At 42.9% G+C, this 11,198-nt stretch overlaps 1 protein-coding gene across 1 annotated transcript in view; it reads left to right on the top strand.

Moving 5' to 3' along the window:
* Positions 1-233: 233 nt before the first annotated feature.
* TMCO4 (transmembrane and coiled-coil domains 4) overlaps positions 234-11,198 on the top strand; it is a gene marked incomplete at both ends in the record, with an annotated part of 32,429 nt that continues 21,464 nt past the window's right edge. Inside the window, 5 exons of the mRNA XM_080631014.1 lie at positions 234-412; positions 778-952; positions 5,427-5,454; positions 7,392-7,524; positions 11,045-11,142. Of these exons, the coding sequence (XP_080487140.1) occupies positions 234-412; positions 778-952; positions 5,427-5,454; positions 7,392-7,524; positions 11,045-11,142 (613 nt within the window). The remainder of the gene's footprint in view (positions 413-777; positions 953-5,426; positions 5,455-7,391; positions 7,525-11,044; positions 11,143-11,198) is intronic.

Raw genomic sequence — 11,198 nt, 5'->3', positions numbered from 1 at the left:
ATCAAGAACTGGTGAACTGAAAGTGTCCTTGAAGAAAGTTGTCTTCTTTGGTCACAGTGCTATGTGGTGGGGGATACACAAGCAGGCCCCTGACAGACTTGATTTAATACTGACAAGTGTGGCAGTGGAAAATCACTGGCACTTTGTGTCTTTGCTTCCTGGTTTCCAACTGTTTGTTGTTTGCTTTTGATTTCTTTTTCCTTCTGCTTTTCTCTTTGTTCTTGCAGGTAAAAATGGCTGCAGAAGAGAAGTGGAAATGTTTGGCTTCAAAACAGCACAGTGGGGCTGGAGAGGCAGGTGAAAAGGAACCGGGTGTGCTTCTGAGCCAGCAGCTGGCTGAGCCAGGAAGATTTACTTATGCGGCGCTTTGTGGGATATCCCTTGCATGGCTCTACCCTGAAGAAGAGCAAAGGTATTTCAGGGGGTAGCGAGGGGTGAGGAAAGGAGATGTAGCAGCTCAGATGGAGCTGGTAGTTTAAAGTTAAAAGTTAGTTTAAAGTTAAAGTTAGGGGAGTGCAAGATCCACTTGACATTAGATGTTAATAGTACTGGCTTTCTCTCCTACACCTTTAAGCCTTTCATACTTCAGCACAATACTACAGACTTCAAAGCCTGTCTTGAAGCAAGGTCTGGCTCCATTCAGTTTGTTTGGCCAGCTAGTGTAGCAATTTGCCTTCTGCTGACTTCTTACAGTGAACGGTAACAGATCAATGTTTGAAATCAGAGACCTGCCAAAATATGCAGTTATGGAGATTAACTGCAGCTCTTGCCTTACAGCTCCTTCCGGACGGGATTCATTGAGGGCTTTGTGAAGTGGCTGGACCTGCCCGATGCTGTTTTACCTGCCATGACAGCATTTGCTAATGGCCTAGGAGGTGAAGGCACAGAAACTTTTTCCCAGGTTTTGCTGCAGGATCCCATCTTGAAAGAAAATCCAGTTGTCATCACTCAAGTAAGTTCATGAGCTCCCCTCGCTCTTGTTTGCTTTTGCAGAAGGGCTTTGTCATACATGTCTGTCTGACACTGAGGTTTTGTTTGCACAGTATTTCTGGTATGCATATATTTCTGAGGAGCTGTGTGGGTGACTGGCATTCTCTCTATCCATAAAGAGCTCACAAAAGTGATGAACACAAGGCACAGTTACTGCCTGTTGAATTAATGTTTTGTGCCTTCGATGCTCTTGCTCTAAGGAATAGAAGACTGTCAAACTTTTTCCTTTGACTGTATTGTTGCAATGGTTATGATTCCTGTGAGAGTTCTACAGATCTTGGTGAAACACTGAACATGATAGACCTGATTTTCACTTGTTTAAAAACCCCTTCACCATACCTGTAAGACAAAACACCTCTACATACATGCTCCAAACAGCACGATTTCATTCTAAGAATATCCAGAGTCTTTTTTCCAGAGTCAGCTTTGGCCAGAAGGAATTAAGTTATTTTTGACTTTATTTTCTTCCACTGAGAAAGTATTAGTGAGACTGGGACTGCTCCGTAAATGTTCTGATGTAAAAGCTGACACAAAGATAAAAGAGGTGAAGCATTTCGATGACATTCACCTTTTGCTGCAGAGTCTCATCTGGGGAAGATATCTCCTCATCCAGCCTCATCCTATGCCACATGGGGCAAAGAGCACAGTAGGCTGCTGCTGCCATGCATAATGTGGCCACTGTAACCTCACGTGCTGCACACAAGAAACAGCAAGACACCCTGCATACAGACAGTGTTATTGAGTAATCACATGCTCCTGTCTGGCAGAGCAGCACATGTCAGAACATGACAGGAGTGAACTGTCTTGGCCATCATGACCAGCTTCCATTATCTCTGCCATCTTCGATGTCTCCTAAGCCATAAAAGGCCTCCGAGGCTCTGTTCCAAAGATCCGGTGTTATAGCGCCCAAAGTCCTTTAACAGTCTGAAGACAGCCACAGAGAATCCTAAGCTTAATTAATAAGTTAGGACAGATCTTCTAAAATAAGAGCAGCTCTTTCGATGTTGTTTGCTTAGAACTAGTAAAGCCACACTCAGTTCTTCCTGCATTTAGATGGCTTGGTATTTCCCAGGTTGTTTCCCTTGTTCTCTCTGCTTCAGGATGAATTTTGTAGATTTAATCAAGTCTTCCTGCATTGCTGCTGAGTTTAAGGGTGAAATTTTGGTGGAATTTAGTGTGTGCTTGCTCTAAGCATATGTTGCATGAGGGCTCCACGTGCTTTTACAAAAGTAGCTCTGGATTAGTAGTAGCATGTGGTATTTGCTCTGAGCCAGAGAACTGAGGCACTTATCACCTGGATTTGGGTGGAACACAGGAGCTGGAGATAACAATTCTTTGATTAGTCGAAAGTAAAGAGCAGGAAGAGCTGTCAGTTTAATTCCACAACATCTATACCTTATGCAGGCATGTCTATGGGCAAGGTGATCCAAGAAAGATGGAATTAAAGACTTTGAGAATTAGAAAGACTTTTGTCAGACAACACAGCAGAGGCTTGCAGGGTGTCTTTGGGAACACATACTGGCACGCGGTAAGCCTCAGTGTATCAGTGTATTTTTCCTTCTTACCTGAAAATAAGCAAGCTATGGGGCAGTGTTGTGAATTCTTGCTATGTTGCTTTATGGTGCTCTCACTTCTCTGTACTCACTGCCAGTGATGCAAGATTTACTGTTTCTTTAACAAGTACACACTTCAATTGCTCTGCGTGTTCAGTGGCAGGGTCCTGTCAGCACTAATGCTGACAGTTTTGAATGCCCTCCATCTAAAAGGTGCTGAAGGGCTGATCCATGAAGTCAGCAGATTAGAGGTGAGATTACATTGATTCAATGAACATTTGAGGATTATGGATATTTATCTTTGTTTGCATTCTTTGAGGATGACTAATACAGGCAAATGTTGGTTAACTGCATCCTTTCAGGACAGCAGTCATAACACACAGGCTGTGGGTGCGGTATTAGAAGGCAGTGCTACAAAAAGAGGTGATGATAGGTGAAAAAATGTTGAAACGTTCTGAATTCATTGGTTTTTCTCTGAACATACTCAGAATGCCTGTTTTCCTGTGTTTTGTGCTTGGGTGCTTCCTGTTGGTGAAGAAATGGGTTTTGAACTTGCAGCAATTCATCAAAACCTGACAAAGACTCTGAACAAAGATTTCTTCCCTTTCTTTGTAAGGTTTCTCAGTCCTATAGGTGAAAGTCTTGTGCATGGAGTTCACAGGGAGATTGAAAGCACCAACTTCAAAATAAGACTGAAATATAATAACTGCTGCTTAGAGGAGGAAGCCAAACTACTTGTAAACTAATCTAATCAGTGCTGACTGGGTTCCAGATGACTCCACAGCAGTACGTGCAAAGCCTAAACCAGTTCCAAAGAGCTGAGAATGCTCATTGGTACAGATGCAATAAAAACAGGAGTTCCAGTTTATCACCTGATTACCTATATCCATCCCTCACCTTTTGAAGTGCATGGATGGAAATGTTTAGGCCAGCAGAGAGGGAGAAGCCCCTTCCTCAACCTGCTGCTCACACTTCTTTTTTGTTAGGGGCACAGAGGAGGCCTGATTCAGTGACTAACTTAACTTCAAAGGCTTATTCCCACACTGGAAATAGCAAACCAGGGCTTCTCTTGGGTGAGCCCTCTGGCCGTGGGGGTGAAGAATGAAGGAGCTGTGATGACTGCTTTCTGCCCAGCCCAACAGATATCTTCTGGAAACCCTTATCCCATTAAATTACCTTCTGGAAATCCTATCCCATTAGGTTACAGGACAGGCAAGCAATAGAAGTCTTCCCTGTGGATGGGAATGGCCACCCAGATACTCAGTAGTAGAGGACGGGTGGATGAAAACACTTGGCAGCAGTGAAATGAAGGTTTTAGGGCTATACCTGGTGAAAAAGCACCCACAGGTGGGAGCTCAGCTGCTGTAATCCTTTGGTTTCCCCAGAATGCAAAAGCTCTCTTTGCCTTTATGAAATAGCAGACTCTTCTCATGTTAAAATGATAGTTGGAGTCCAGGCACTTGCTTTTGCCTGGATAATGTCTCCAGTTGCCCCTTGTGTAGCAGGAGTTGGTTAAGGATGGTTTGTTCTCCCTTCTGCACTTCTCATGCAGCAGGGAAAAGATTAGAGACATTTTTATGAAACAGATTTTCCTCAGGAGCTTCTGGGACCAATAACCATAAATTCTCTGGCAGCCTCCTACATCTTTGGCTGCATTTTTTTGTGTTCCCAAAGGGCTGAAGGATTCCCTGTAAAATTCAGCTCTGCCTTTTTTGTGTGTAGGAGAGGGAAGCAGCTAGACTGAGCGAGTGCTTAATGTTGTAGCTGCAGAAAGAACTTCACATTTGCCCAGTGACAATAAAAGAAGAGAACGCAATAGTAAAACCACTGCCCTCTTTTTCATGGCTTTTTCCATAGAAACCACCTATTAGATTGATTTGTTTTTCAAATTCTTTTTATGGTTAAGAGCCAGCACAGAAGTCAAGTCCCTCAGTCTTAACAGATGGTCATAAATTCTGAGTTTTCTATTTTGGAGCACTTCATCCAACAGAACTTCATGCCAGTTCAGCCTTACTGCCTAGAGCCATGAATTCCCAGAATGCCAAAGAAAATAGGGGCCACTGGTCCATTTGGGTAGCATTCAGACCTGTTCCTCATTGAACATAGGAGTATGTGTGACTATATATGACCAAGACAGGCTGAGAAAGTTGGGGTTGTTCAGCCTGGAGAAGAGAAGCTGCGTGGAGACCTCAGAGCAGCTTCCAGTGTCTGAAGGGGGCTACAAGGATGCTGGAGAGGGGCTCTTCATCAGGGACTGTAGCGACAGGACAAGGGGTGATGGGTTCAAACTGAAACAGGGGAAGGTCAGGTTGGAGATAAGGCAGAAGCTCTTCCCTGTGAGGGTGCTGAGGCGCTGGCACAGGGTGCCCAGAGAAGCTGTGGCTGCCCCATCCCTGGCAGTGTTCAAGGCCAGGTTGGACACAGGGGCTTGGAGCAAGCTGCTCTAGTGGAAGGTGTCCCTGCCGGTGGCAGGGGGTTGGAGCTGGATGAGCTTTAAGGTCCTTTCCAACCTGAACCAGGCTGGGATTCTGCATAGGAGAATTAGAGCCCTGTTTCTCCAAACTTTGAAGTCCAGTGTAGTCACAGTGCTTTCAATTGAAACAGGATCACTAATAACAAAAAATTATGGGATGCCTCAGCATATACCAAGCATTATCTACTTCTGTCCAGCCATTTGTACCTGCATATGGAGAATTTTGTACCAGAAGTGCCTGGCTTTGCTCAGTGTTGCCTTGCTGAACTGCAGCTTGCTGCCTTCCCATATTGATGGCCTATCATCCTGCAGTAATTGAATCATAATCCAATGGGTTTTCATGCCTCTGCTTTGATACCTCCACACATATATCATCAGTTTTAACTTGAATATTCTTTTTTGCCTTTTAGGACCTTCTGTCCTTCTCTCTCAGAGATGGTAAGTTCGCTTTGCATTTGTTCTTTGTGAAAATAATGTAGATGAGTTAACGTTTGGTACTTAAAAATGCTCAAATTGTTCAAGGTACCATCCTGTTTAATCTTAGCTTCCTTTCTGGCAAAAGCAGCACACTCTGTCCCTGCATCCACCTCAGGAAAAGCAGCTCCTTTATTACAAATCATTAATCATACGTGTTAAAAATGGAATTGTTTATCTCCTTACCTTCACATGCCATGTACTGGTATGCAAATGTGGTGGCAGGGAAGTTCTGAACTGAAATACCCAGAGTGGGATGGGGTTTCTCCAGTGTTTCCAGGGGAGCAGGTGACCTCTTTGTTTAGGAAGGCAGGAAAGCTGGGAGGAAAATGCCAGCAGATTTTCTGCACATCACTTTTTGCCTAAAAAGAAAGCCAAAAACTATTCAGGGAATAAATTCCTGAGTGTCCTGTGGAGCCCATTATAAATAAATGTGATTTTACTCATCTATGACATTACACATAAAATGATTTTCTGCTTTCCAATCCGTACCATGGATTAGTCTGATAAACTTCATGAAATGGAGACTGCCTACTGAACAAACTGTTCATTTCTAAAAGTAGCCTGGTTTATATCACCACTTGCAGGGTTTAAATCCCTGTTTTCACATGTTCTCACAGGAATGAACTCACTGGGTGCTGATTAGCCTGTGTCACTGCAGAACAAAGTACCATTTCTGTGCTTGCTTTATTTTTCATGGAAAATTGACAAGGCAGTTATTGCAAAACTACTTATTTTGCTAAGCTGGAGTTGAAAAGAAATATATTTTCAAGCCTGGCTGATTTGCTGCCAAGCTGGCTGAGTAAAAAGCTAGGTTGTGGATTAGCAGACAAGAAGCAAGAAGGAAGGAACATATGCTTGGGCTTGCAAGATGTGGCACATATCAGGGATGAAGTGAAGATAAATCCTTATCCTTATTTCTCAACTAAGCACAAATCTTAAAAGTAGTATCATTAAAGCCTACCAGAGTAGTTTGGTATCTTGGTAATGATGGTAATAAACACATATACTTAATCAATTGCCCAATGCCATATTTGATCTACGTGCAGCGGGTATCACAAGCAGTCTTTGTAGGTGGTTCTTGATGGTATCTTCCAGACACCCTAGACAAGCAATTGCATTTTTCATCCCAGAGTGCAGCAAGAACTTTGTCAAAAGCCTCCCACTGGGAAGCAGCAGGTGCTACTGAAACAGATTCAGAAAGCAAGAGTTGGCACAAATCATTTAACATCTATTACATTGAAAGTGTCTTTTCTTTAAGAACACCTGCTTGTAAGCACAGGAGTAATCATTGCTCCTGTCGCAACAGGAGTAATCATTGCTCCTGTCACATTGTCTGAATGCACTGTCCACTCCAGCATCTCCTGCAGCAAGGTATACAGTGATGCTGCTAGGTGACCTGGTATGTAGCTTTAAACTCCTACTGTCAGCAAGATGAATTAAATATAAAGCTTTTAAAGGTGCATTTTAAGCATATCATATTGGTGCAAAGTTGAGGTGTACTGTGTCATGTTACACATATATATAATATATTTGCTACTCCTAGCCTTGCTGAAGCATTTCTGTGTTGAGAAGGAAGATGCAGCCTATCCAGAGCCAAAAGGCGTCTGTCACAGAGGATAAAGACAGAAGGATTTGAGATCCTTTTTCTGCCATAAAGGCAATTACCTGGTGCTGTGATTGTTTGCAGGAGGAGGTTTGCAGGGCAGAGGATTTCCCATTTATCGCTCTCTTCTCTAGATAATACAAGTTGTGTTCAAAGACATGGAAGAAGAAGAGGGCCCAAGGGAAGGAGCTGTGCTTGTATATGACATGATCCTCCAGCACAGCTGAGTGAGCTACTCGCTGTTTAATCTGGTTGATGCAGGCTGATTGATTTCCTGCTCTTCCCTCTCTTTCAGGGCACTACGATGCTCGAGCCAGGGTGTTGATCTGCCACATCACCTGGCTGCTTAGAATCCCCTTGGAGGAGCTGGAAGTCCTAGAGGAATCTCTGCTTGAAAGCCTGAAGGAACGAAAAGAGGAAGAGGCAGAGTAAGAACATTTGGGTTGACTGTGGAGTCTTGCTTGAAAGCTCAGCAGTAATCTCTTGTGCCTAAGTCCAGTCTCTGATCATTCCCCTCATGGCTGTTGATGTAATGATCTGTGGCTTGATTAGGGTTGCAGAGCCCTCACAGCACTTGAGCTGCACTGAGGAGCAGGAAGGCTCAGCCGTCTTAAAATCTGAGCTGAGACCCAGCCTTGCAAGCTGATAAAGGCCACTGCACATTGAACTACCTCATATCCTTGTTCCAGTTGCCTCTCCTAGACTGTAGAGTCTTGTATCTCATCTCTTGTCCCAGTATCTTCAGCTAAACCTGCCTCTTGCAGAATGAAGTTCCTATAAATGTCAGGGTTAGATCCTCAGCTAATCATTTCCTATGGATCTGTCCTCTGTGTGTGTTTAAAGACGGTTGTCCAACTCCTAATGATATCTGAGGGCAATAGCCTGCAACTTTAGATGCTTGCAGATCTGACTTCTAATTCTGTGTTATTAATAGAAGATCTGTTCTCTAGATCACCACTTCTTAGATGTGAAACAGCCAAAACGTTGTTGGTATCTATAAGAAATGTAGTATTTTTACATTCCACTCATCAGGCAGGAATTGTGCAAAGGTTTAGCAATATGTGAGGCAGTAAATATGTCAATAGTGGACTTTCCAAGGGGTCATTGACTATTTTTGCCTGTCAGCTCAGCAGACAGGTTATAAGATTAACCTGAGTTAATAGTAATAGTAATAGCAATAATAATAGTTAATAATAAAGGCTTTAATCAATGTCTGTGACACAGTACAGCTCAGATATTACCACAGAGTCCAAGCATGTGATGGGAATCTTTTAGTTAGAGCTTTATTTAAATAAAGCGTAACTTTATAGCACACTGTAAAAAGGGAAAGTAGGAATAATCTCAGAGATCATGGACTGCTAAACAGGACACCATCTAGCATGCAGGAGCAAGGGTTGCTATTAATGGGGACTGTTTTGCTGTGACTTGTGGAAACAAACTCAACCCTGGGCCTTTAGCACAGCAAAACCCCAATACTGAGAGTGATAATTTTGTATTGACTGGACTGCGACTGCTGTAGCACCAAAAGAGATAGCAGTGTGTCTGATAATGACAAGAGAGGCTGGTGAATTATACTGCTTACTTACAGACATGGCTTTCAAACACTGCAGCTAACCCCAGTGGGTTTTGTGTATGGTGAAAACCATGGATTTCACTCTTGTTCTTTGCCCAAATTGCAGCCATGGAAGTAAATACCTATTATATAAAAGGAAAAAGCGTCTTTATAGTGAGAGTCCATTTCTGCAGTGCTAAAACAAGGCAGAGATTTGTGGGGAATCAATGACCCTTTGCTTGTTTTAAAATTAGGAGTCAATGGGGAAAGAAAGCAGAATATGAACCTGTCAGCACTTTGACCTCACAGACTTTGGAGGCAGGGTACATTAACACCTGCTTAGGATGCTTCCAGCATTGACCATACACTAGGAAAGGGTTTGTAACAGTAACAACCAAACAGGGTTTGGGCAGCTTCTGCGTAGGTGTTTTTTACTGGTATTTGTCCTCCTGCTTTTGCTGCTGAGGATGTGTTGGACTGTGGTCCAGAACCTGCAAGGTTATATGTACACTCCTCTGTAGAATAATGCTCCAAACACTTAAATCCATATTATCAGCACCAAGCCTGTCCTGACTTGCAGGTGTGAGCCTCTCTTTGTTACAGGGTTCTGTAAGAAACTGGAAAACAGGACATCAGTGGCTCACTCATGTGTTCTCCTGCCACTCTTCATCACTGGAAAATGACCTGAAATTCCACCTATAAAGTCTCTCTGAACATAATTTGTGGTTCAGGCAAGAGGCTGCACCACCAAGATCACTGAGGGTAGAGAAGTATGAGAAGAGGCAGTTAATTACCACAGTGGATAAAAAGCAGTCTGGCAATCAAGGGATAATTGTAATGCAGAAGCTATTAGGAAAGCAAAAGCAGTTGCTAACAGCTACAGAAGGAAAGCAATGGCAGGTAAAACTTCTCATGACAGTAGTTTTACTTACTGCATCTTGAGGCAGGATTTAGCTGCAAGCTATCTTTATAATAACACAAATTGCTCATTATTGGAAATAAAGGTGTATTTCAGCTCTCTGGATGTCATTATTTTCAGCCTGAGACAACAGCACGTTGACTATAAAAGCCGATGAACCACTCTACAGAACAGAAATTGCTGAATATTGCCAACTTAGGTATTAACAGACTGCGGCACTTGTTTGAAGAACACCAGGAATGGTTTCTTCCAAAGCCAGCATTCCGATGGGGGACTGCATGCACAAACCAGGGCACATCCAAACTCCCCTTTGACCATGGGGGTGTAGAAAGGGAACTTAGTTATACTTAGAAACTGCAGAAGTACCCACTGCAGGCTGCAGTGTTGTTCTCTGCAGACAGTTAATGTCTGCAGCTGCAGAAGGTAATACATGATGGAGGCTTTTTTGGAGCATCTCTGTGGAGACAAAGCTTTGGTGCCATGCAAGTCAGTGGGAGTTCTGCCGCTGACTTCAGCGACGCAGGGATTTCACCCACTGTGCTTCATTCTCCTCCTGCTGGGTTGTACAAAGCTGTATATTGTTTGGGACTCGTCTCAAATTGTCTTTATCAAAATTACAGTGTGCTTAGGGGGTTCCAGGAAGGATTAGGCAATTATATGGATAATGGAAATCCACAATTAGGCTAGGATTACGAGGGAAAATATCCAAGTTTGGAAGCAAGATTAATTCTCATGTTTCAAGGCCCAGATTAACCTCTGCTGGAAGGAACCTTCCTCTGTAAACAACTTATTCCAGTATACTTTGTTTCTTGCACTTTCCTTTGAAGGAAGAAGCATTTCTGGTAAAAGAGAAATGAAAGAGTGGAAAGAAGCCAAAAGTAGTGCCTAATAAGTGATATTTATTCTTTTTAGGTTGATTTACCTATTCCTGATAAGCTTGTTAAAATGTAGCTTAAATGCACACAGACAAATCAACTCATGCCTGTTTAATACCTATTCTATTATTACATTATGATGTACAATTAGAAAGCAGCTCAATATACACTCTCTTGCTGGGAAATAGTTCAATTCAGTGTTTGTTAGTGCAAATTCCCCCTATTCCTTTTTGTTCCAAACACTTTTTCCCTGTTCCCACTTCACTTTCTTGTGTTACTTTAAGACACATAGGCAGTATATAGTTATTGAAATGGCTTTGACTTTTTGTTTCTTATTTCTTACAAGCTTCATCCCTGTTAGGAGGGGTTTTCCAAGTAAGTAACATCTGTTGGCTTTTGTCAGCAATTAAATCCTTTCAGTGTACATCTGTGGTTTATGTCCATGCTCAAGAATCTGAGTGTGTTGTCACAGTCCACACCTGCCTGTTACTTTTTATTGTTCCCAGTTGGGAAGAGTTGAGGAGAGTAAAAGCAGGTTCTGATGCAGCACTGTAATCCGTCAGGCTTTTCCATCAGTGTTTGTGATTCTAATCCCCATCCAGAACTGCAGAAGCAGCAAGAAAAAAGAAGGAAAGAAGGAAGAAGCTGAAGAGGTACCTGCTCATCGGTCTGGCAACCGTCGGAGGCGGAACAGTGATCGGTGAGGCTGCCCGTGCACTTTGGAGACCTGCAGGCCTGAACTGCATGCACAGCATT

This window comes from Psittacula echo (assembly GCF_963264785.1).
Source record: "Psittacula echo genome assembly, chromosome: 17".
In the NCBI taxonomy this organism is placed as follows: domain Eukaryota; kingdom Metazoa; phylum Chordata; class Aves; order Psittaciformes; family Psittacidae; genus Psittacula; species Psittacula echo.
The sequence above is the reverse complement of the archived record's forward strand: the minus strand, read 5'-3'. Positions and strand labels throughout refer to the sequence as shown.